Source organism: Bubalus bubalis, chromosome 11, assembly GCF_019923935.1.
Source record: "Bubalus bubalis isolate 160015118507 breed Murrah chromosome 11, NDDB_SH_1, whole genome shotgun sequence".
In the NCBI taxonomy this organism is placed as follows: Eukaryota; Metazoa; Chordata; class Mammalia; order Artiodactyla; family Bovidae; genus Bubalus; species Bubalus bubalis.
In genome coordinates, this window is record NC_059167.1 from 88,824,559 (window position 1) to 88,850,945 (window position 26,387).

Below are 26,387 nucleotides of genomic sequence, written 5' to 3' on the forward strand. Positions count from 1 at the left end.
AGTTGCCTTTCTTGAGAAATCCAAGGGTCTTCCTCTACTGCTTTCAAATTTTCAGAGACAGTCTCTGCCCAAGGAGGGATGAACAGGCGACCTGGATTGTACCCATCTTACCCTAAGCAAGGTGACAAGGCCTGAGGGGCAGGTGAGGGAGGCGCGGCACAGCGGTGGCAGGAGGGTCCCAGCGGGGGCTGGGGTGGGTGAGGGAGGCGCGGCACAGCGGTGGCAGGAGGGTCCCCGCGGGGGCTGGGGTGGGCTGGGGTGTCAGGGGTGCGTAGTGTGGCCGCCCCTTACCGATATGCCTCCGTGTCAGCTCCACAGCCGCGTTCCGGTTGACGTTGGAGAGCAGCCCCAGGCAGAAGCGCTCCGAGTTGGAGGGGTCGGTGAAGCCATCCACCGTCATGGACGGCTGGGAGGCATGGAATGTCTCCCCAACGCGCTGGTTGAGCTCGTAGTAGGAGATGGAGCACCAGAAGGCCGGCTCGCAGTAGGTGACGGGCTGCAGGTCTGAGGAGACAGGCCAGGCAGCTGGGTCAGGGAGTACCCCCAGGCTCTGGACCCCTGGATGGGGTCCCTTGGATGCCCAGGAAGACTGTTTCCTCGCCTCTCAGAGGGCATTATGATCTCCCCATCCTTTTCCTGTGTAAAACTCGCAGGATCTAGGGGGGCAGAACCGTTAGGTTTTGGGAGACGCGTTCCACCGGCCCTGGCACTGTTTAGCTTGAGCTCATAAAGGCTCTGCCCCGCCTGGCCTTAGGTCAGAGCCATCTTCAAGGAGGTGCCAGGCCAAATCTGGAAGGCCCTGGGACCAACCAAGAGACACCTGGGCAGATGCACCAGACAGGCCAGGAGCGGCCAGTGCAGTCTCGTCCCGCCACCGGCCTTTCTTTCAAGGTCCCCATAGTAACCCTTGCTGATCTCTGCCCCCCAAAAGGGCCTGCAGCTGCTGGTTCTGCCTGATCATGGGCCAACTCCTAGCCCATCTCGTGGCAGCGTCCAGGCCTGTGAAACGGCCAGATGACGAGGCTAGTGCGACCCCGGGTGTCACCCGGGCTCAGCGGTTGCAACCACATAGGCACCGGGTGCCATCTGCAGCGTGAGCTGGGTCCCTGCCACCGACCACGGAAGCTATCCTCCACGCGTATCCAGATGCCATCCACTGGGCGGCTGAGACACACACTCTCACCTAAGAGAAACTCGGCATTTATCCCAGTTGCCAGCCTGTCTCAGTCAAGGGCACCTTAGAGCAGACTGCCATCCTGTGAGAGGGTGGTTCTCAGAAGAGGTAGGCACCCCGGAAACAGAGGTTTCCCCTCACGTGGCACCACATCGCCTTTCCCGTGACTCGTGCCACCTCCAGCCATTCCAGGCTCCACACCTGCCCAGGAGCCCTCCTCCTGCCCATCTCTCCGTCATAGCTCATCTCAGGGTCCAACCTCCTGGCCAGGGGCCAGGCCCTCATCATTCCTCATTTGCACCACTGCCTGCCCACTGACATGACCCCCTGCCACCCCCTCCGCACCCCAGTCACCCCTTCCAGCCGGGCACTGCTCCTGGGACCACATCCTGCACTCTGCCCCCTCGAATCCTGTGTGCTGGACAATCAGGGAGATTGCTGCTCTCAATGCTCCATCACGGGTCACTCACTGTGGCTCTTATTAATACATATATACATATACATGGACGGTCATTCAGGGTGCGTCTCTGGGCAGCTGGTGAGAGAGTCCAGGAGGGCTCACTGGACCAAGTCTCAGCCCTGGCCTGAGACCCCTGCTCACTGCCTGGCAGTGAGAACCCACGAGAACCTCTGCTTAGCTCCCCAGGCCGCTGACAGTGTGTAAAGCCCAGGAGAGAAAAACCCAGAAGGTGGGGCCAGGTCTCCCTGCTGGGCAACGTGGCCCTGACCTCCTTCCAGGGTCAATGTCCACGATCCCATCTAAGGGTGAAAAGAAGGTCAGCACACACAGGAGGAGCTGCAGACAGGTGACAACCTTGCCCTTGCCACACCCAGGAAGAGTCGGCCGGAGGGTCAGGACATCTGACCAGGTTTCTCCGCCTCAGCACTATTGAGATTCGGGGCCGGGTAATTCTGTTTGGGGAGAGAGGGTTCTGTGGGCTCCAGGATGTGTGCGGCACCCTTGGCCTCTAGATGCCGGCAGACCACATCCATCTCGCCCTCCCAGCTGTGACAGCCAGAAGGACCTTCAGACATTGAGAGAGGTCTTCCAGGGAGCAAAATAGCCCCCAGACGACAGTCACTGCCCTGAATGTTTGACCAGGTCATGGAGCCCAAGCTTCAGGCCAGACACAGAGCAGCTGTGTGCTGCTGAGCAAAGCAGTTTAGCTCGGAGTTCCAGTGTCCACATCTCCCCGGGGCCACCCGAGTAGAGAACCTCCTTTCTCACCCGGCGCTGTTTTTCGATGGACTGAGAGAATTCAAGTGGAGAGCAGGGCACACATCAGACACTCAATAAATGGTGTCTACAGAAATTAGAATAATTTTGGTTGTTCAAACTTGAGAACATCCTGTTCTTGGCCTGACCTCCAACCAAAGGGGGCAAAGTGTCCTTGCTCCTCCCCCTCCTGCCAGGGTGGAGCAAGGGAAGAGGAGGGAAGGCAGGGTGTCCAGGCTACTTAATGGCGAAGTGGGTGTGATGGGGGCAGAAGCAACCACAGCCCGCGGCCAGTACCCTGGAGGCTGGACTGAGCCATGTCAGCCACATCTGGCTCTGGTGTTGCTCGATGTTTGACATTCCAGTGAGATAAGTTATATTCTAAACAATGTGCTCACTAAAATGTGAGCTATGTTGCTTTGGAAATCTTAAGAAAAACAACCACCACCACCTAAGAAATCCAAGTGCACTCCAAGCCTTCAAAGTGGCCCGGCAGCGTGTCAGATCCAGAAGGTACTGGGGAAGCGCTGCGGGCCCCACTCCCCAGAGGCAGGCTCTGCTGACTTTGCTGCGCAACCTCAGGGACATGACGTCCCTCTCTGGCCTCAGTGGCCCAGTCTGAACAGTGACTGCAGTGGACTGGAAGCCACCGAGAGCAGACTCTGAAGGTCACGGGTCACCCTGAAGAGGCAGCCGTGACTGATCTGGGCTGGCCTTGGCCTCCCTAGCCAAGTACAGAACAGCATCCTCGTCCTCAAATGATAAAGCCAAGTCCAAGTCCTGGGCTTAGTGCAGGCAGAAGGCAGTGAGCCAGGATCCCAGGAACACTGACCCAGTCCACTTGTCAAAAGAAGGGAAGTCAGCAGGCCACCCGCTGGGTAACGTGGGGCCAGAACGCCATTCTGGTGATGTGTAGGCTTTGAGGTGTCTCAGAATCAGAGAGACTCGGAGTCCTCGCCAGAGGCTCTCCCAAGCAGATCTGAGCCCTTATCTAAACATCCCTGCAACTCACAGACGCGCACTAAACAGTGTTGTGGAAAACACAGGATGCAGGAGCCTGACACATAATTAAGCAGATGGTAGTTTGGGGACTGGAGCAGTCAGGCCAAGGCCAAGTCTGAAGGCTGCCATTTCAGAGAGGGCTGTCTGGACGAGCTGACCCACGTTCAGAAGCAGCACCCCAGCCGTGCACTTACTGTGGTCTGCAAACAGCTGCCAGTCGGCCCGGCCTTTCCCCTCTCCCCTCCCATCATCGCTCAGGCCTTCCTGCAGGCACTTACGCCAGGGGAGCTGCACGCTCAAGTACGACCCGCTCCGGGGCTCTACCTTGAATGGCGCTTTATTTTCAAACTGCATGTCCGCCCTCATTTCTTTTTCTAGTAAAGGACTTATCCACACCATGGTTTGGAACAAGACCAAGTCAGGACCCTGGGAAAGAGAGACTATAAACAGGCTAACCATCAAATTAGATAGCTACTTAAAGAGCACTCAGCTTGGCTCTGAGCTTCCTAGCAGACAAGGCAAAAAGGGGGCATGACATGCGACCTGGCTCTGGTTGGCAAAAAGACAAGGCAAAAAGGGGGCATGACATGCGACCTGGCTCTGGTTGGCAAAAAGAAAATTCTTACCAGTTCTGTAGGGAAAATAAAGCTTGTCCTGGGCACTAAATCTTAAAATAACTCTTCAGTGAGGCCACTTCTCCCCCACAACAGTCAATACAGTCAGCCAAGCCACCCTGGATTCAAGAGGGTCCCAATAAATGCAGAAGCAATTTTACATAAGGCTGCTTCTGGGGGAAAAAACTCTGAACATATACGGCTCACAGGCTCCTCTGGGTGGACAGGGCAGGGTGACCTGCCCCAGAGAAAGCGGTTTCGCTTCCCCAGACCAAGGACTCCACACACCTGGTATGGCAGCTGACGGCACGCGCCCAAGGCCTTCCCTCCACACGGCTCTGCTCCCAGTCAGACTGCTGAGTTTGTGCTAATCCCTCTTCCTGTGGCAGAGGTGTTGCAGACGCAGGAACCTCCCGCTCCAGCCACTCTCGGCCCCCAGCCCCCGCCGCTGCGGTGAGGGCCAGATTCCTCGAGGGGCAGGGGGCACTTAATTCTCGACTGGCCCCCTGCCAGCCTAACGCACTGGCTGGCTCTGGTTCTGAGCCCAATTCCAAGCTGGCATGGACTTTCTGTTTTGTTTAAGGGAAAGAAAACAGAATAAAACCCAGAAGGCAACACTTGGATTAAGGGATGCCTATTAAAAACACGTGCAAGAGATCCAAATCCGGGAAAGGAGAAGGGGGAGGCCCGAGCGGGGCAATTAACTTTCCGCTATACGTCGAGTGCAGGGAGCGGGTGAAGAGCGGGCGCGCTGATGCGGCGGAGCTAAGATCAGAGCGCCAGCGCCCGCCTCCATCTGGGCCCTATGGAAGGAGACTCCACACCCTAGGCCCCATCTGCCTTCCCACTGCCTGCACTGCTCGCCCCCCTCATCTGCTTGGACACAACCTTCACGGCCCAGCTCAGGTGGCTGTGAAAACATTCTCTCACCCCTGGTGTCTGAGCCACCTGCCTACCTAAAAGTCAGGTCCCTGCCAGCCCAGGACAGTCATCCCAGCAGCTGGGCACCAATTCCAACTGATCTCACGAAGGACTAGGCAACAAGCCCACTTTTACCCAGAAAGGACCCCTGCTCTATCAACCTAGGACCAGTCTACTGAGACCAAGAACAACGGAAAGTCTCAGAGTTGGACAGATGCCCGGGAGTCTGACGGTCCAGCCAGCAGTTGACTTCCTGCCATGAAGACGTTCGCCTGTGGTATCCCGAGCTTATGGAAGACGAGAGCTCAATGGGGCCTTGGAAAAGACACCTGAGATCGGGTTTGGGCTATAGGGGGTCCCCTGCCCTCTCTTGAGGGGTCAGGGGTCTTCCTGCAACCTTGGCCACCTGGGCCCCCTTCTCTCAGCAGGAGGAGAAGGCAGCCTCAGTCCAGGGCCCTCGGGGAAACCATCACCTCCTTCAACTCCAGCTCAGTTCCTGCCCCTGGACACTCCCTGGTACCTCACTTCCCCCAGTCAAAGCCTCTCCAGAGATGTCTCACTCTAAAGCAAAAAACAACTTACTCACAGGCAGGATCTGGCTCGTTATCTCTCTCCACCTCCCTCCTCACCCTTGCATTTGCTCCAATCCTTGACCTAAATCCTTAGGAAATTCCAGGTGACTCATCCAACACAATGTGTAATAACAGGAACTTCACCTGCTCACATCCCTTCCCTGCACAACAAAGCCCTGGGATCTCCCCAGAGCCTGCCGCTGGCCAGAGGCTGAGTTGGCTCTCAGTCACTCCTGGGGCTCCCCCATGAGGCACCCCAAGTGGCTTCACTGTGGCCAGAGGCTCAAGCTTTTGCCTGGAGCAGGAAAGAAATGAAGATAGTAGCCAGATGTCCTATGCCTGCTTTCTGTTTGTATAGTAACTTCTTTATGAGAACTAATAGGTGTCCTGAGATGCCCAGATGTCTCCGGGGAGAACTCTCCATGTGCCCATCAGCATGCTGCGGTTTGGGACATGTGGCCGTGAAAGAGGAATGCAGGGCTGGTAGCTGTGTGCTGCCCCACCCCCGCCTTTATCTGCCTGCAGCCCACTGCCGAGGACTGGAGCCCCCTCTCCTGCCCACACCTGCTCTCCAAAGGATGCCCTTGAACCTCCGAGGAGCTCTCTCCTTACACCTCACTTGGCATCTCCACAGAACTGCCCACCCCCTGCCCTCAGCACCTCTCTCCCCTCTGACTGTTGGGCCCCATCCTCCACCTGACCCCCAAGCCTCTTCCCGAGGCACATCTCGTGAGTCCATCCTTAGGTCTCCCTCTCCATCCACTCCCAGGACTTCAGCCGAACCTTTGTCAGTGTTTCCCAAGTGAGGTCTATAGAATAGTCCATGGGATCCTAAGAAAGAGGTGTTCCAACAGTGGTCGGATCCTGGGGAGAAACGCTGGACCAGCCAGGCCTCCTTTCTGCAGGACTCTCAGAGGCTTTACGCTGCAAGTGCCCTGGGGGGCCTCAGGAGCGAGCACGGGACAGGCTTTCCAAACTCATCTGATGACAAAATCATGTCTCTAACCCCACGATGGGCAAGGCTATCACACATGCTAATGGCTCTGAAGCTGCGCCTCCAGCCGTGGCCTCTCTCCTGGCCGTCCCGCTGCTTCCTGGACTCAGGTGAGCAGAGGCGCCTCCCTGTCACCCTCCACGCCAAACCCCGTCCCCCATCTCCTGGGGTCCGGCCGCAGTGACACGGAAGCCTCCTGGTCTTCCCAGTTAAAGCTGGTCAATAAACGCTGCTGATTCAGGCCCATGGTGCTCACAGATGCCTTCTCCTGTTCCGCTTCCTTTCTCTAAAGCATTCATCTCAGCCTCCTCCAGTGCTACAGCTTCCTAAGTGGGTTTTTTGGGAGGGAGGGGTGGGGCAGAGGTGGTAGCCCCAGCAATTTCTCCTAAAATTTAAATTCCACATAATGGCCAGATTAATCATTACGAAGCCACCATCAGATAAGCGCCCAAAATTCGAAACCCACCATCTTGCCTTATCCTGTAGGCAAGACGGGGCTACGGAAGTGTGGCCTTCTGCGCTCTTTTCTCAGGCCTGCCAGCCCCCTCAGCCTCGTCTCCACTGTGCCTCCCACAGGCCAACCCACCACACTGCCAGCCGTCCGCAGAGCTCGCCCACCCTTGCCCCGGCAGTGCCCCGCCCTCCGATTCTGCCTGTCCCTCAGGGCCCAGCTCACACGGGCCACCACAGCTCTGAGGCCTCCCCACCCTGCCGGGCACATGCAGTTCCCCTGTCGTGTGCGCTGGGCACAGGACAGCACCGGTGACTAGACACCTCCAGCCACTCCACCAGACAGTGAACGTTTCAGGGTCTTCAGCTCTGGACCCCCAGCATCGGTACATACTAGGAACTCAGGGAATGAGTGAGTAAATACGGAGAAGACACTGACCACCCAGCATGATGTCCCCACTGGAATGCCACCATTCCCTTCTATAAGCCCTCAGGGAATTTCATCTGCACCTACCTCTTGTTTTATATAAAAAGTTATTTACAGTCCTGCTTATTTATCCCAACAAGGCCGACAACACTTTGATGTCAGGGTCTGGGACTCCTCTTTGAATTCCCCTACCTGGGCTGGCATACAGAGACAGAGCAGGAAGTGCCAGCAAATGGTTGAGTGAGGAAGAGACAGGCAAGCAGGCAGAGGTCCCGCCAGGGACGACATGGGACACCAGGACCCTCAGTTCCCTCCCTGAGCCGAGTTCTACTGAGTGAGAAAGGGGAGAGCTGGTCCAAGTGGCCGAGCATGGCAGGGTCCCGCTGCATGTGGGGGCACAAGCGCTGGATCCCCGAGGCCTGAGGTCCCCATTTCCCAGCTGTGTGAATGGGACAAGTCCATTAACCAGCCTGCCCCTTGGCTTCCTGTTCCACAAGATGAAAACTGGAACACTACCACCTTATTCAGTTGTCATGAAGATGCAGCGAGCACGCACGAAGTGCTCTGAACAACACTCAGTAACAGCGAGTTCTCAAGAAATGCCAGCCATTATCATCACCATCCTCTCATCTCCATCCAGCCCTGATGCCAAGGCGATGAGACTGTAGGGTCCTATCGATGGTTTTGAGTGGGCGAAGGCTGGGGTTCGAGGGCTCATCAAGCAGAAAGGAAGCCAGGCCTGTCCGCACCCGAGTCTCACCATGAGTCCTTCGTGACTCGTCAGATGACTCGTGCCCCCATTCACATCTTCCCAGCAGAGGGGCACCCCTCTCTGTCCACCAGGCTTGGAGGCTGTTCCTTCATTTGGAAAAGATGGCCTCAGAATTCCTGACTCTCAGACAAGAGGCCAAGGGACAGGGCCGCAGCCCGGGAGGATCATGCCAGTCGGGCACTCTGCCTTGGGGCCAAGTTCAAGGACATGCTCTCATCCTGGTCTACGCAACCTCGAGGGGAATGCAGAGTGAGCACCCACCCAGGACAACTTTCAGTCCGAACCACAGAGTCAGGCAGTGGGGTTGTCAGGTCAAGCACCAGCTCATGTCTGTGGACTGAAAGGGCTGCCAAGGTGGGGTCAGAGGGGTCATCCTTCAAAGCAGAAAGCCCAGAGTGAAGTTCACAGTTATGGCCTTCAAGTTAACATGAGCTTCCAGCCTTCAGCGTTTATGTTTAATAACTCCATCAGTCCTTTCACATTGGGAACATACACCGTGGTATTATTTTACAAAGATGCTAAAACAGATCCCCCAGTCACATTTCACATTGCCCACTTGTCAGCCTGTATTAAAGGGTTTTCAAGCAGCTCCCACATTCCAAATGATGACTCTTCATCTGATGCTATCAGTCAAGGACTGGGAACAACTGGGAAAAGAAGCCAGGCCAATCCACTCTGATTCACCAAGTTTGGATATTAGCTCCTCCTTTCCCTGAGCCCCAAGTCAAGTCCCAGCAATACAGGCCAGAACAAAACCAAACTCACATTTTTCTAAAGCTACCAGACCAACTCAGGAAAAAAATTCCTCTAAATGAGAACTGAACAAATATTTCATTTGTTTTGAGCCCTCTGGCAGGCCCCACACTGAAGCCAAAAGATGCTCCTGGACTAGAAAAGCAAATCTCACAAAAATGACCCAGAAATCAAACATCTGAGGGAAGGTTGTGGAAATGATGGCCCAGCCGCTCCAAAACATCATGAGATAATGCAAGATGATCAATGAGACATCTAAGCATGGAAATGTGTTTACAAAACAATAGAAGATAGAAGGAAAAACTGAATATGAAGTATTCTCTCAAAGGCAAAGCACAAATATATGTGCTTGATTCAAAAACATCAGAGGACCAAGATAAAGGGAACGCATTTGTGTTAGGGTAGAGGGATTATGGGTAACTTTGCATTTTTTTAAAAATTCCTTATATGGTACTCTTTTAAATAAAAATGACATCACTGTCAGATGAGGTGCTCAGATGAAATCCAAGTAAGTGTATCTGAAACAAGTCCCCGACAGCTGGGGGTTGTAGTCTGCAGCACTGCCCGTGGCTTTGCATCAAACCACACACGGATGCTCGCCGACCACAGACCCTCATGTTTCTACAGCACAAGATTCAGGGGATTTTCATTCACTCGTGTCTAACCGCCTCCCCGGGGAAATACAAACCTGGCCCCCCGGCTGCCTTTCCTGCCACCGCTGTTCTCAGGTTTCCCATCCTGTGGGTGACCCCAGAAGCTATGTAAGCAGAAACCTGATGGGTTGTGCTGGGCAGATGGTGGGGGCCGGGGGCGGGGGAGGAGCCTCACCTTCAGGGCTTCCTCCCCACACTGAGCACCAGCCAGGGCTACAGCTAAAGGGGGTTCAAATCATACAGACAAGGAGCTACTTACCCAAGTTATTGTGTGTTGGGGACATCGGATTCGGGGAGAGGTTTGGAGAACCTGCGAGGTAAGACACTGCTGTGAGACGTCAGAAAAGACTGTTGGCCTGGGAGCCAGATGACAGAACGTGTACTTCACAGTGGGGCGGGGAGAAATCCCGCTGAGCCTCCACGGCCCAGGAGAGGGCCGCACCTCCTGTCCCCTTGCCTGTGCGCTCCCTTCCCTGGGTCCCAGCTTCTTTATCTGTGCAACCAATAGATGAGCGGATGACCTTGGAGTCTCTTCCACAACTCGAGGGTCTGATGCGTCTAATCAAGCCCGCAGCATGCGGTTGCTGCGGTCCCAGCCTGCGCGCACAGACCCCACACTGACATGCCCTGTTAACTGAAGGACAAAAGGAGCAGGGAAGACCCTCTCCCCAGCCGCCCAGATCCCTCTCTGCTCTCAGAGCTCAGGGTCTGCAAATACCAATGCAGGCATTCCCAGGTTTCAGGAAACGCACCCAGCTGCCTCAGACACCCCACAGCTCAGCAACCAGACTGATGTTTTATGCAAAACATGATGCTACACACGGGGAAAAGTCCTAACTACCCAGTTCTTCCTACTCTATTATCTTTACTCATTGCTCCTGGTGGGTGGGTGGGTGTGTGCGGACCCACACAGCATCAGCCTTCAGAAAACCAAGCTATTGCTTTCCCAGAAAGCAACACTGGGCTGGTCCCTCCATTGTCCCTGCACCCACGGGGCTCCAGCTCCAGAGAGTTGCTTGTTTACTGACAGTCCTTTGCACCTGGCTCCACTCCCTGAAATCTCCAGTCCTCACCACTGGGCCTTCAGCTTAGGCTGCCTTGAGCTGTGAGCGGGGGTCTGCTCCTACCCCTCAACTCAGCTGTGACCTCCTTGAGGACCAAGGGGGAACCATGGGTTTCACCCCTCGCACCCAATTTTATGGGGGATGTGGAAAAGTCACAGAAAAAGTAGAGCTTTCAAATCTTCCATGGTATCTGGACATGGCACCACGTAGCCATAGGTCTTTGGCAAAGTGGTTCAAACACTCTGAGCCTTGATTTTTTTTCCCCTCAGGTATAAAATGGGAATGATACCATATACTGTGTGATGTGTAGAAATGAAGCAGAACGGTGCACACAAATAAGCCTACACCATGGCTTGTACTCAGGAGGTGGTTAGTAAGTGTTGGTCTCCTATTTCAGGCTGGTCCAAATCATGGAGACCCAGGAAGTGGGACCTTCTCTCTGGTCTGAACAGACATGCGCATATATCTGGGGAGACATAGGGCTGGACAGGGAGAGCCTTGGGCCCCAACTGAGATGCTCCTCCCGTCTGCTGTCAGGAAGTCAAGCCCATGAGCAACTGGACTGGTCTGAGTGAAGAGCAGAGAACAAATGGGAGACCCCACCCACCCACCCACAGGCTGGCTGGGCTCCACAAAGCCCAGGACTCATATTCAATAAACATTCATGTCCACAACAGGGTCCTACAGGTACACGACGGGAGGAGATGAGAAAGGGAGGACAGAGAAAGGAAGGGGAAGACAGAAGAGTTGAGAGGGTGAAAAGGTGGGCTTGTCCCATGTAAGACCTTCTTCTCCTTTGGTCTGTTTGCACAGGCAGACCTTGTGTTACTGTGCTTTGCAGATGCAACGCTGCATCCAGCCAACATACTGGCACCATTTTTCCAACAGCATTCAATGATTTCATGTCTTTTGTCCCCTTCTGAAAATTCTCACAATGTTTCTAATTTTTTAATTATTATATTTTTGATGGCAATCTGTGATCTTTGATAGTTACTACTGCAAAAAAGATTTTGACTCATTGAAGGTTCAAATCATGGTTAACACTGTTGAGCTACCAAGTATTTTTTAATTAAGGTGTGTACACTACTTTTTTGGACATAATGCTATTGCACACTTAACAGACCAGGACAGTATAAACATAACTTTTACACGTACTAGGGAACAAAAGATTTGTGTCACTTGCTTTATGGTGATTATCTGGATGTAAACCACAGTATATCAAAGGTTTGCCTGTAATCCTTCCATAAACCTGAAGAGTAGCGAGGAGGGAAGCAGGCAGGAGAAGAAGAAACACAGCATCTGCAGAGATGCTGCTCAGGGGGCTGGTTTCCCATGCCAGCATTTAAAGATGTGGGCTTACGGCAGGCACTTGGCATCAAATACAGGTCTCCGATGCATTCTGACTGGGTTCACACTATCATCCACTCATCAGTGGTATGTGGAGGTATGTGGCACGATGCCCAGGCTATATATCAAGTGACCACATTTACAATAAACAGGCACGTCCCCTGCATCCTTCTTTCAGGAACTGCACTCTCTTCTGGGCTATGTGCAGGGCAGGTGGCCCGACCACATTGGATGGCTCTGTGTACCCAAGGCATGCCTCCCATCATCGGAAGGGAACATCTGCTTGGCTCCCTCCTCCTCACCCAACCACGTGCAACGCCATGCACATGCGATATGGCAGCTGGGGTTCAATTCAAGAAGCCGCTGGTCTGAGGCCAATTTGGTCCCAGAACAAATGATGTGGGAACATCTGGAGATGTGGCTGGAGATGACTGGGCTGGGTCCCTCATGGCAGGAACACATAGATCACATTTGGGCATCACACAAAAATAGATGCTTCGGGGCCTTGCAAAGATCTTGCCTCTGTTCCAATGCTCCTGAGCTGTTTCAGGTGATGAAGCCCACCCTCCATCACACTGCCAGCAGCATCTCATCTGCTTTCAGCCTGCAGGGGCTCCACGTCAGCCTCTGGCTACACCTGAAGCTTTGAATGACTGGCCCTCCTGTCTCTGGAGGAGGATGCTCTAGCCACACAGAGCTCTCACCCACCCCAGAACTCACCAGCTCTCCTCCCCACGGCCCCTCATGACTCTGCCTGGCATGCTGCTCTGCCTGTCCTGGCAGCCTGGCCAAACGCTATATACTTCCAAGACTCAATGCAGGAAAAGCCTACACCGCAAGTTACTGCTCAGTCCCCCAGCACTTTGTCCCAGGCTGGGTGGCACGGCCCTGTTCCATGCCACATAGCATCTTCCATCAGGGCACACAGGAGACAGCACGGTAACTGCGGGCTGTCTTGCTGGTCTCCCCCACACACCATAAGCCACTCAGGCTCCTCCTCTATCCCAGATCTGGGCCCATAGTGATTGCTCAGTAAATATTGGATGGAGGGACAGAGAGAAGGATGGAGAGAGAAAGTGGGGAGAAGGGAATAGAGAGAGCGAGATGGAGGGACAGAGGGAAGGATGGGAAAGGGCAGGCACTCAGGACGAGATGCAGAGACTCCACAAGACTCTGACCTGCATCCATGCTGTGGTTCATCTGGTGGTCACTGGTCTCTCCATCTTCACTCAGGTAGCCTGGGGGTGGGGTTTCTGGGAATTGGAAGGAAGGTGGTTCATTACATGGCCTCCGGTTTGGCTCTTAAGCCGCCCTTTGCAAAATCATAGCTTCAGGCCACTACGCCGGGGGCGGGAGCTGAAGGCTGGGCCTCGGACTCCTGGCTCTCGCTGTCCTGGCACACTCATCCTCCCGTGTTCCCACCTGAATCGCTCTGAACTGCATTCACACTGTCTGACTTCCAGTCTGAAGTGCCTATTCCTACAGTCTCTGTGGGCCTAAACTTCTCCCCATCCCTCAAGACCAGGTTTAAGCCCCCCGCCCCGTTCCCCCCCTCTCCCCGCCACCTGGCAGTGGACTCACCTATCTCTGAGGGCAACTGCCTCAAACCACCCTCTGGCTCCACCACCCACCCCCTTACCATGATCTGCCGGCTGTTGAGGGGATGTCTCAAGTGGGATGCAAGCTGCATGAGAGCAGACTGCCATGCATTCCTCTCATTGAGCTCAGGCCCTGACTGACTTCTCTGCTTTGCTGAACAAAGAGAGTAGGCAACCCACCCCCTGGGGACCAGAGCCACCTGTGACATGAAAGGCCAGAGCTGTAAAGCAGGTCCTCCCTTAATGCTCTGACCCACGCAAACAGCCTGCGGTCAACCTCAGCACAGTGAGCTCATTCGGGACCAAAGGCTAGTCCAAAGTAGACGGCTCCGAAAGGAACACGGCCCATCTCTGCCCCAGCTACCCTAGTGCAGGGTCTGGCCAAGCACTGCCAAGCAGTTTTCCTGGACTCCTGGAGTTCTGGTGATTCACACATTATTTGCATGTAAATGATGGGCTTCTAAAAACATTTACACTCTGACAGCAGAGCCCACTTCTCCCTTTAGAGTAAAACCTCCCACCCAGGCTGGAACCCTCCCAGGGCTTACTTACAGGGCCGGTTCTCCACACGCTGCCCGGCCCTTGGCCCCGGCTCGGCCCACTGCCTCCGCAGCCCCCAGACCTTCGGGGATCCTGCCTGAACTCGAGCCCCGGGGCCCGGAGGGTGGTGAGAGAAACACAGCCTTGCTATTTCCGCTTCCAAAATAAATGACTGCACCGAGGCCGGGCGGAAGGGTCACGCCGCCGCTCCTCCATGCCAAGAAAAGCATCATTAGTGAGCGGGGAGCCAAGGCCATGGATCCTCTCCCCACAGGGACGCGGGTCTGAGTCAGGGGACGCGGGCCAGTGGGTGTGCAGAGATGGGGTGACGGGGCCGTCCCGCGCCCGCCTCTGGGGCTGGCCTCACTGCTCGTGGGTGCCTACCTGGAATATTGCTCTGGGGCTCGATGCCGGCAGGGAAGTTAGTGTTTTCGGGGATGGAATGGCTGTAGTCATCCAGCGGGGGGAACTCGGCCGGGATCTCTGTGTGGCGGGGCACCAACACAGGAGGTAGAACTGTGCAGAGGAGACAGAGGGAAGGAGGGTCAGGGTGGATGCCAGGCTGCACTGAAGCCCCGGCACCCCCAGATGCACCAGAGGCCCGCCCTCAGGAAGAAGAGAGGAAGGTAGGGGACGGGGAGAGGAAGAGGGGGAGGAGAAGGATGCCCGGTAGACACCTGCAGACCCCACAGAGGAGGCCGTACCTGGGGTCTCTACCCTCTGATAGTGGTAGGGATTCACGCAGACCTCGTCCTTCTTCATGTTGAAGGCGAACTCACACAGCTCCATGGCGCGCAGCTCGTGGTGGCTGTGCAGGTCGGGCCACCGCCACAGGCGGCAGTAGATGACATGAGGGAGCCCCTTCCGGTGGGACACCTGCAGCCGGCCATCCAGGGACCTGCCAGGATGGACAGGAGGAGCAGAAACGGACAGTGAGGGGGATCCGGCCTGCCCCCTCCCCAAGTCCAGCCCGCCGAGCTCCTGGCAGAGACTCAGAAAGCTCCCCCCACCGCCAGCACTTGTCCAGCTCGCAGACAGAGGGCCTGCAGATCAGAGAAGTTCCGGGCATGCTGGAAGGGGTCCAGGAGAAGAACAGAAGCCCACCAGGCAGGCCGAGGGCTCCTGGGCCGGCAGAGCAGACCCCGGAGCCACCAGGCCACGGGATGACTACCCTCCTTGACCTTGAAGGGAACAGCACTGAACTGTGCTCTGCAAAGGCCAGGCCAGGCGGAGGTGGGCAGAGGGACCAGGGCTGAGCTAGAAGACGGGAGCTCTTCAGGAGCCAACATGAGGACACGGTGATGCCGCAAGGAGGATGACGGCGCGCAGCCCGTCTCCAGCGTCTCTCCATGCTCACCCAGTTCCCTCCTCATACACAAGAAAACAAGGGGGAAAATCCCCCGTTTCAGCTGGGGTCTGTGATAAGGGGGGGAGCGAGGGAGGGACGTGAAAGGGAACTGTAACTGGTCAGGGCCTACACAGCAGGCCTCCCAGGAGCCCCTTTCTGTGTGTGGGCTTCTTGCCGGTGGCCCAGGCGCCCATCCACAGTGCTCCCCTAGCTCAGAGCTCAGGCCTACATGGTTGTGCGTGAGCAGAGCTGCGACCCCACTCCAGGCCTGGTTCTGCCTCGGTCCCCAGCCCAGCTCGGCCCAACCCGCCACCCATGGCAGTGTCCTGTCCCTGTGCAAGCTTTGTTTTCTGTGGTGACTTGACCTCTGAACAGTTGACCTAGTGCCCATCACATCCCCTCCCTAGGGTAAAACGTGGTCCTTGATGGACCAGTGGCGTGTGTCCACGGGAGCTCTTCTAAAAGGCAAAACCAGAAAGCCTACTCCAACCCATTACATCAGAATCTTCCTCTAAAATCTCCAGGTCATTGGCCCAAAGGAAAGTTGGAGCAGTGCCATAGGCCGTGACGACTGGGAAGCTCGAGCAGCAGGAGCACCATCAGCCAAGAGTCAGGCGGGAGACAGGGGGCTTCTGAAAAGATGCGAGACTTCGGGGACAACCAGGATTAGACGGGTGAGGCGAGTCCTTACACAAAGAATTCTTTATCAAGGGATTTCCCTGGTGGTCCAGGGGCTAAGACTCCATGCTCGCGATGCAGGGGCCCCGAGTTCAATCCCTGGTTGGGGAACTAGATCCCGCACGCCATCAACTAAAAGGTCCTGCCACGACTAAGACTTGGCACAGCCAAATTACAAAGAAGACGAAGGAAAAAAAGGGAATGCTTTATCTAACAAGTATTTCAGGAGCTCCTACTCTGTGTGGCACAAGGGATACAGCGGTGAGGGAAAGAGGCCACAAAGCGGTCCCGGCTTCCATGGAGCTTCCATGGGCAAGGCCAATGTTAATCTACTAATCAGGTCAGCAAAAATGACAAGCGAAGAGCAGGGAGCTGCGAGCACATACGACCCTGGGGATGATGCTTCACTGAAGGGCGAGACAGGGCATCTCTGAGGGGACAGTGGTTGACCAGAAAGTCTAAAAGGCAAGTAAGCAGACAAAGGGGGCTGAGAGGAGGACATTCCAGGTAGAGAGATGAGCGTGTGCTCAAGTTCCAAGAAGGTGGAAAGCATAATGAGGAGGGAGACCAGAATGGAGGCCAGAGTGGCCAGAGAGGACGGAGGCTGGGGCAGCAGGGAGGGGTGCCTCTGCAGGGCCTCAGACTCTGGTTCTGCCTTCTTTCTAAGAGCCACAGGAACCCTCTGAGATGCGTGTGTGCATGTGTGTATGAAATTCTGGCTGTGGGGACAAGCGGACTAGAGGCAGTGGTGGTGGAAGAGTCAAGAGTGGATGAGACGGGGAATTCTCTGGTGGTCCAGTGGTTAGACGACTCCCTGCTTTCCCTGCTGAGAGCCCAGGTTCAATACCTGGTTGGGGAACTAAGATCCCACAAGCCAAGTTGCATGCCCCCCACCACAAAAAAAGAGTGGATGCGATGGGTGCTCTTGTATATAGAGAGAGGCCCCCAAAGGCAGTACTGCCCTTCCTATAAGAAGGCTCATCCTTGGACCCCCTGGTCAGTGGGCAGGACGTTTCTGATTGCTGGGCAGGGCTGGTGGAGAGGCATTTGAAGCTCTCTCTCCCTGCCCCGATTCAACTGAGGGTACCTGTTTTCCTGAATAAATGGAATTTATGGACACTGTAAGGGAGGGGCCTGTCAGATGCCATCAGAAGTACCAACCAAAGAGACAGAAACAGGAATCCAGGCAAACTCTCTGAGTCACTGGCCTGGGCAGGGGGAAGGATGGACAGAGGTCAGAGTCGGGCTATGGCGCAGGGGCTGCCGGGAGCTGCTGACCAAGGGCAACTCCAAGGGTGTAATTACCTCCCTCCTGTGGGGCCCCACACCAAGGAACCCCAACAGCCCCAAAACAGTAATTAGCAGGCAGAACGAGAGAAGACAGCCTGGGACTCACCCCTGAGACACGGAAGGCAGACGGCCAGATGTGGAGTCATGAGACCCGGGGTCAAGACGAGGTTCTACTCTTCCGCCTGTGAGACCCTGGGCAAGTCTTGAGGTCTCTGGGCCCCTCAGTTACCTCATCTGTAAAATGGGAACATTCTCCCCCCACTGCTGCACTTGACCTCATGCAATTTTCAGTATCCACTCAAAAGTGCTTTCTGGGGGCTTCCCTGGTGGCTCAATGGTGAAGAATCTGCCTGCCAATGCAGGAGACACAGGTTGACCCCTGGTCTGGGAGGATCCCACGTGCCACGGAGAAACTAAATCTGTGTACCACCACTGTTGACCCTGTGCTCTAGAGCCCGGGAACCACAACTGCTGAGCCTGTCCACCCCAACAACTGAAGCCTACACACCCTAGAGCCCATACTCTGCAACAAGAGAAACCACTGGAATGTGAAGCCCCTGCTCACCATAACCAGCAAAAGCCCACATCCAGCAACGAAGATCTAGCACAGCCAAAAATAAATAAATAAAATTATTAAAAAAAAAAGTCCTTAGTGAAGTACCAACCAATGAGCATTATTCTTCCACACCACAACGGACCGTCTCCGAAGTCAGCCCTGGATAAGTGAGGTGAGCTGTGGGGCTGAGGGGGAGAAAAGGGGGGAGTGGAAGGTGACTAGTGGGGACAGAGAAGGACTTAGCTGTTCCTATTGTCTTGAAAAGCCACTGTGTGCCCACAGAGAGGGATGTGGCCACACTCCCTCTTCAGTGTTTGCCAAAATCCCCCGAAAAGAGACAGCTGAACGCCTGGAGTGGCCTCCAAATGGAGAGTCCTTGGCGAGATGCTCAGCCTAGCAGGAAGGAGTGACTGTGCGGGGAGTCCCCCTTCCCTACCCAGTTGATGGAAGGCTTTTTTTTTTTTAATGCAGCACTATTTACAATTGCCGGGACATGGAAGCAACCAAAATGTCCATTGACGGAGGAGGACTGGATAAAGAAGATATGGTGTATATATACAAGAGAATATTACTCAGCCATAAAAAAAAGAAAAAATAATGCCATTTACAGTAACATGGACGGACCTAGAGATTGTCATATTGAATGAAGTAAGTCAGACAAAGAAAGACAAATATTATATGATACCACTTATACACGGAATCTTAAAAAATGATATAAAAAAACCTATTTACAAAACAGAAATAAGAGTCATAGATGTAAAAAAATAAAATAGTAATACAGGGCAGGAAGAGGGTGATGGTGGACAAAAGGAGAGAAGGGTCCCCCTTTCCACAGGACAGACAGACTGAGTGAGTGAGCAGAAGGCCACGTTCCCGTCAGCCGTGCACGGGGCCTGGGCCTCAGCAGGGAAGGCGGACAGGAAACTCTGGGCACTCCTGGTGCAGAGGGGTGCCCACACGCCGCCCTAACAGCCTAACCCCGGACCCTTAATGCCGAACCAGAGACCCAGAGTGAGCCAGGGCCCCACACCTGCTTGGGGGCCTGCAAGGGAGAGACGGGCGCAGAGTGGGCAGAAATGGGAGGCTGTGGACAACACAAGGCCTGCACGTGCTATATGGGGATGCAGCCCTTATGGGTTTGGGTAGTTGATGGAGGGGAAGGAGAGGCAAGGAGGGCAGAAGGCAGATCACACTGGCAGGCAGAGGCCTCAGTGTCCTGACTGCTCATCCAACCCCTTCTGGGTTACATGGGTTGTTTTTTCTCAGGGCCTAAAGATCCTGGCTGTCTACCTGCAGTATTACAGCAGACAAAGCTCCAAACATAAAGGAAGGAGCAAGGAGAAGGGGTGGTGATAAATGGGAGGGTGTATGAGACTGGGAAGGTGAGGCGGGGGAGGGAGAGGGGACAAGGGATAGAGGATGGGAGGGAGGTGGAGGAGAGAGAGGAGGCAAGTGGCGGATGGTGGGAAGGAGATGGATGGAGGAAGAGGAGGGGAAGGAAGAGAAAGGGGGGAGAGGAGCAGGGGGAGGGGAGGAGGGGGAGGGGAGGGGTAGGGGTGGGAGAGACTAGGAAAGTCTTTGGTCAAATACAACAAACCGGATGGATGCATTTCTCCCTGTCCTGCCCAAGACAATGAGTAGAAGAGCAGATCAGACAAAACTGGAAAGCAGCTGGCCAAATGGGAACAGACTTAGCAGAGTGATGTGAGCTGAGACCAAGCATCATCAGAGGAAGCCAACAGAAGTGATTCCCATTGGGCCTCAAAACCTGGGAAGACTCAGGAGTTGGAGGCACCACTCAAGTGTCAAGACTCGGCTGAGAATAGGAAGATGGAGCTAAAGTCTGCAGAAGAGGCCGGCAGGTCCCAGCTCCTTCCCTGTCAGCCTCCCCACAAACAGGACCTCCCCAGGCCTGCCAGAGACAGGTCTGCTCTCTGTGGAAAATGATCCGGAGAGCAGGGCTCTGGATGGGGTCACAGGGCACAGCTGGGGGTGAAGTCAGACAAGGGTTAGAAACAGGATTTCGTGAAGGCTCCCTTGTTCATCAGGCACCAGGACACTAACAGTCAGGCCCATGCCCCCACTCCCACCTGTAGAGGAATTAAACAGCTCAGCCCAGGAGAAAAGACCTGCAACACTGACATCTGGGGATCACCCAACAAAACAACCCAGTTCCTGCAGGCCTGCCCTACAGGGAAGCCCATTTGCCAACAGGCCCCTCCCATCGCCATACGCCGAGCAGGCACTCATCTGTTCACTGCCACACTCTCTAATAGAGACACACATCCAGAATCCCCACAGACAGACATAGTGGGGAAGAAAAAAAGAAGTCTGAGGCAATGTAGGGAGCAGAAAAAAACTTGCAAACAAAATGAAACAAAACAAAAACTACTCTCAGGGAGACAAGTCACTGGAATCCTAAAACAGGAACAGTTGCAAACTATTGAAAAACATTCCTGGAAATAAAAAATAAGAATAGTAATGAAAAAATCAAGAGAGACTGAGTTTTTCATGGACTTCTTGAGTTTTTAAACTACATACATGAATTATTTTAATAGCATAATTTTTTTTAAACCAAGGAAGGTACAATAATCAAGGTACAGATCAATGGACACTCACAGAGTCCAGAAATAGCCACACAGATATGATCCACTGGTTTCTGAAAAAGGTCCAAAGATAATTTAGTAGAGAAATAAGGGACCATTTTCAACAAATGGTGCTAGAACAACTGGATGGCCATATGCGAGGAAAATAAGATGCAATCTACACGTGTACCTTACACTGAAATTAACTAAGGTGGGTCATAATACAAAGCTTTAAACTATACAACTTCTAGAAGAAAACAGAGGAGAGCATCTTTGTGACCTTGGGACGGGCAAAGATACTACATCAGAAACATATTCCACGTTTTTTTAAAGTTGATGAATTGGACATCATCAAAGCCTAAGCCTCTGGTCTTTGAAAAGACCCTGTTAAGAGAATAAAAAAGACAATCCACAAATTAGGAGAAAATATTTGCAAAGAATATATTTGATGGGGCTTCCTTTGTAGCTCAGTCGGTGAAGAATCTGCTTGCAATGCAGGAGACCCCAGTTCAATTCCTGGAAGATCCCCTGGAGAAGGAAATGGCAACACATTCCAGTACTCTTGCCTGGGAAATCCCATGGACAGAGGAACCTGGTGGGCTACAGTCCATGAGGTTGCAAGAGTCAGACACAACTTAGTAACTAAACCACCAACATATTTGATAAAAGACCTATTTCCAGAATACATAAAGAACTCTGAAAACTAATAAGAAAACAAACAACCCAACTATTAAAAAACAAAACAGGTAAGTGACTTGAACAGACACTACACAAAAAGATATAAATATGGCGAAAAAAGGAGGATGAAAAGATGCGTGACATCACTAGTTATTAGAGAAGTGCAAACTAAAACAATGAGATGCCACTCCATCATTACGAAAACAGCTGCTACTGAGAAGACTGCCACGTCCTGGCAGGGATGGAGAGCAACTACAACTTCTTACGTTGCTGGTGGGAATGTAAAATGGTACAACTACTGTGAAAAACAGCTTAGAAATTTCACAAAAGTTCAAAATATAAACCCACCATATGATCCACCCGGTCTGCTCCTAAGTCTTACCCGAGAGCAACGAAGGCATCTGTCCACACAAACACGTGTGCATGAATGTTCATCCCAGCTGTATTCATCAAAGCCCCAAATTGGAGATGACCCAATGCTTCTCAACAAGTGAATGAACAAACAAACTGAAACAGCCATACAAAGTCTAGCAACAAAAAAGGATGAACCATTGATACAAACAACGTGGATGAATAGAAAAACAATCATTCTCAGCGAAAGAAGCCAGGTGTGATTCTGTTTGTACAACATCATATAAAGTCAAGGGACAATGCAACCTTACGTTTGCATGACAGCAAGCAGATCCGTGGATGCCTCAGGATGGCAGTTGGAGGCGGATGGGATAGGGAGCTTATCAAGGAATAAAGGTGATGGTTGGTACCTTGACTCTTGTTGGTGGTTTTTTTTTTAATTGAAGGATAATTGCTTTACAGAATTTTATTGTTTTCTGTCAAACCTCAACCTGAATCAGCCATAGGTATACATATATCCCCTCCCTTTTGAACTTCCCTCCCATCTCCCTCCCCAGCCCACCTCTCCAGGTTGATACAGAGCCCCTGTTTCAGTTTCCTGAGCCATACAGCAAATTCCCGTTGGCTATTTTACATACGGTAATGTAAGTTTCCATGATACTCTTTCCATACATCTCACCCTCTCCTCCCCTCTCCCCATGTCCATAAGTCTGTTCTCTATGTCTGTTTCTCCTTTGCTGCCCTGTAAATAAATTCTTTGGTACCATTTTTCTAGATTCCGTATATGTGTGTTAGCATACAATATTTATCTTTCTCTTTCTGACTCACTTCACTCTGTATAATAGGTTCTAGGTTCAGCACCTCATCAGAATGGACTCAAATGCGCTCCGTTTTATGGCTGAGTAATATCCATCGTGTATATGTACCACAACTTCTCTATCCACTCATCTGTCGATGGACATCTAGGTTGCTTCCATGTTCTAGCTATTTGTAAACAGTGCTGCAGTGAACCACGGGATACGTGTGTCTTTTTCAATTTTGGTTTCCTCAGCGTATATGCCTAGGAGTGGGATTGCTGGGTCATATGATGGTTTTATCCTTGGTGGTGGTTCTGCAGGTATATACACAGGTCACAATTGACCAAACTGTACAGTGGAAAAACATGCAGTTTGTTGTATGTCAAATATACCACAATTTTTTTAAAAAAAAGGACTTTGGGGCTTTGTACTTGGATAAACCTGGATTCAAATACGGACTCTCTGGTCAATAGCTGTGTAAACTTGATCAGATTGCTTAATGTCTTGGTCTTAATTATCTGTCATCTTAAATAAGTCCCTTTGCTGGATTGTTGGGAGGACTAAATGACATTCCAGGGAAAGCTTTTGGTGAATAGTTAGGACACAATATATGGCATCAACCCACTATCGTTTCTGTAGCATCACCATTACTACCCCCATCACTATGATCAGTGCCTGGAGGAGAAAGGTCCCCAGGAGGAGCTCGAGACAGCAGGCCCCGCCCCTGCCTGGGCCATCTGGGTCCACAGCCCTGGAGCCACAGCGAGGCCTTGGGTAGCCTGGTGCTTCTAGTCTTCACAAGACTCTCGTGCTCCTTATCTCAGAGCAGCCTCACCGAGATGCAGTTGGGTCATAAGGCAAGTCTTGTAATGGTCCCGCCTCACTCCATCGAGAGGAAAGGCACCCCCCTCCTAGGACCACACAGCTGTCTGCACCCAGGTTATAGCTACAGAGCAGGTCTCCTGGCTGCCAGGTCAGGCCTGATGGTGGGGAGACATCACCACTCTCTCCAGCTCCTGAGCACTTGACCACCGGTCTGGCTTGGCAGTATCCTCAAGAAGTCACCTGGGACTTCCCTGGTGGTCCAGTGGTTAAGAATCTGCCATCCAGTGCAGGGGATGCGGGTTCAATCCTTGGTCAGGGAACTAAGACCCCACATGCCATGGGGCAAGTAAGCCAGTGTGCCACAACTTCCGAGCCCATGTGCCTCAACTAGAGAGAAGCCCACATACTGCAACGAAAATCCCATGTGCCACAGATAAGAGCCATGGAGCCAAATACATAAATAATAAAATATTCAAAAGAAGAAGTCATCTAGTTCATGCCCCTGCTTCTGGGCTGTACGATTTGCAACCTCACGATGAGGAGGGCATCTCATTCATGTCCTTCTATGCATCACCGACTACTCCTTTGGGCTCAAGGCTGCACAGAGCTAGCCCTGGTAGTGTTCCTTTTCTCCCTCCCTCTCAAAACACCCAGTAATGCTTACCAAAGGATTAATAGTGAACTGGGAGTTTCAGCTGCTGGATCTAATTTAGTCCATGTGTCCAGTACACACCCTCCCAGTCTCACGGGGCGCCGGGCCCATTTTAAGCAAATCCAATAAATAAGTCTTAATTCTGAGCTGATGTTACCATAAACACGCTCCACTGCAGAAAAGGGTCTATTTCCGACCTGCCCCTCTCCCTGACCCAGTCCTTTCTCAACATGGCCCAAGACCAGCTGCTGGGGCTAAGAGCACAGTTCGCCTCTGGGCTGAGGTCCTGTCCCACATCCAGCAGCTTCCTGATGAGAGACCCTCAAGAGTTTCTCCAGCAACGCTCTCAAGCTCCTCTGACAGAGGTTTTATTCCTTAAATATATTCTTCACCAGCTGAACCATTTCCTGTGGCAGGAAATTAGGTTTCCTCCCATTGGCTCCAAGTGGGGCCCATAAAGTGTCCCAAAATGGTGGTGGGAGCCACAGCCAAGGAAACAGACATGCCGAAGTCCAGAGCTGATGGTGAAGCAGAGCCCACCAGTGCATTCGGGCAGAGAGGCAGGCCCGGGGCCCACATATCCCTGTGACCAGAGATCTGTGACCCACAGCCATCTGGGGGCCGACATGAAACCGGCAGACTTGGACACGGGGCTGGGAGATCAGGAGCAGAGCACAGAGCTCCAGAAACACACCAGGACCCAGTCACAGCATGGACTATATGCGGGGCACGTTGCTGCATATGCATGCGTGTGCACTCAGTCATGTCCAGGTCTTTCTGGCCCCATGGACTGTAGCCCACCAGGCTCCTCTGTCCATGGGATTTTCCAGGCAAGCATACCGGACTAAGTTGCCATTTCCTTTTCCAGGGTATTTTTCCCAACTCAGGGGTCTAACCTGCATCTTTTGCATCTCCTGCATTGGCAGGCAGGTTCTTTGCCAGCTGAACCACTGAGGAAGCCCGGGCACACTGCTACTATGTGAGAATACAAAGACGGCTCAACCCCAGGGCATCCTGCCTTCCCCGAGTTTAGAGAACTAAAGGGGCTTGACCAAGGTCATGTAACTTGTACAGGAGCAGGGCCAGAACTCAGAGCCAGACCCGGGTGGAGAAACGGAGGGTGGGGTAAACAGTGCTTTTTCCCATGCTGTCCCATGCTGCCTCCCTACCAGGGAAACTGACTTCTTGCTGCTGCTCCTGCTAAGTCACTTCAGTCGTGTCCAACTCTGCAACCCCATAGACGGCAGCCCACCAGGCTCCCCCGTCCCTGGGATTCTCCAGGCAAGAACACTGGAGTGGGTTGCCATTTCCTTTTCCAATGCATGAAAGTGAAAAATGAAAGTGAAGTCGCTCAGTTGTGCCCTACTCTTAGCGACCCCATGGACTGCAGCCTACCAGGCTCCTCCGTCCATGGGATTTTCCAGGCAAGAGTACTGGAGTGGGCTGCCATTGCCTTCTCTGAACTGACTTCTTATCCATCATCAAAGAGTTACTGAATACCCACCAAATCTCAGGCACCAGAGCAGAAGAAGTGAACAAAAAGCAAATTTGTTAATACTTCAGGTGAAGCCTATTTTACTTAAAACACATACATACAACTAAACTTTCTAGATTCTTCCAGAGACCAGCTTTTTTTTTTTTTTCAATTTGCTCACTGAGTAGTAACAGTTCCTTTGGTTCCACCTGGTCTTTGAGCACCAGTGGTCTGCTCTGAGATCTGCTGCTCTGCCTCTCCTTCATATGTATCAGAATGTTCTCTTCCATCTTCCATGCCAAGGATGGCCCAGGACAACTGCTTGATAGAGCATCAAATATGCTGCTGCTAAGTCACTTCAGTTGTGTCCAACTCTGTGCGACCCCACAGACGGCAGCCCACCAGGCTCCTCTGTCCCTGGGATTTTCCAGGCAAGAATACTGGAGTGGGTTGCCATTTCCTTCTCCCCAGCAAATTTGAAAGCCCTGCAAATAGCCCTGCTGAGAGGGCCAGTGGATTTAGTGGTGCACCCAGGATCCTCTCCCTTTGGTCAACACAGCCAAAACCAGGACTTCCCTGGTGCTCCAGTGGTTAAGACTCTGCCTGCCAATGCAAGGAACACAGGTTCGATCCCTGGTGCAGGAAGATCCCACCTACCAGGAGCAACAAATCTTGAGCACCACGACTACTGAAGCCCAAGTGCCTAGAGACCACGCTCTGCAATAAGGCACTGCAATGAGAAGCCCTCACTCACCGCAACTAGAAAGCCCACGAGCAGCAACAAAGATCCAGTACAGCTACACACACACACACACACACACACCCACAGACAAAACCAAAGCATCTTCTGTTCCAGGCAGAAATGCCACACAGGGGTCACATGTCGAGTCAAGGGCTCCAGGTGACAAATCACAGAGGTCCAGCATTTAAAGAACGAAGCATTCCTGGTCAGCTAAGCCCCGGCTAACTGTCTACCTGAAAACCCACTCTGCAGAACTGCAGACTGGGACTTGAGGACCTTGAGAGCATCCTGACCAATTCCTTCCTTCTGTGGCT

The 26,387-nt window shown here is 53.0% G+C and overlaps 1 protein-coding gene across 5 annotated transcripts in view; it reads right to left on the bottom strand.

Annotated features, from left to right (window-relative positions):
- SMAD3 (SMAD family member 3) overlaps positions 1-26,387 on the bottom strand; it is a 126,919-nt gene that overhangs the window by 11,470 nt on the left and 89,062 nt on the right. For 4 of the 5 annotated variants that reach the window (XM_006050229.4, XM_044925396.2, XM_044925398.2 and 1 more), the window contains 5 exons: positions 14,802-14,995; positions 14,482-14,613; positions 13,138-13,212; positions 9,808-9,858; positions 292-504 (listed from right to left, as the gene is read on the bottom strand). In XM_006050229.4, coding sequence (XP_006050291.1) covers positions 292-504; positions 9,808-9,858; positions 13,138-13,212; positions 14,482-14,613; positions 14,802-14,995 — 665 coding nt within the window. Of the gene's footprint in view, positions 1-291; positions 505-9,807; positions 9,859-13,137; positions 13,213-14,109; positions 14,319-14,481; positions 14,614-14,801; positions 14,996-26,387 lie in introns of those variants that run through there. The other variant, XM_025296274.3, reaches the window with a different exon arrangement.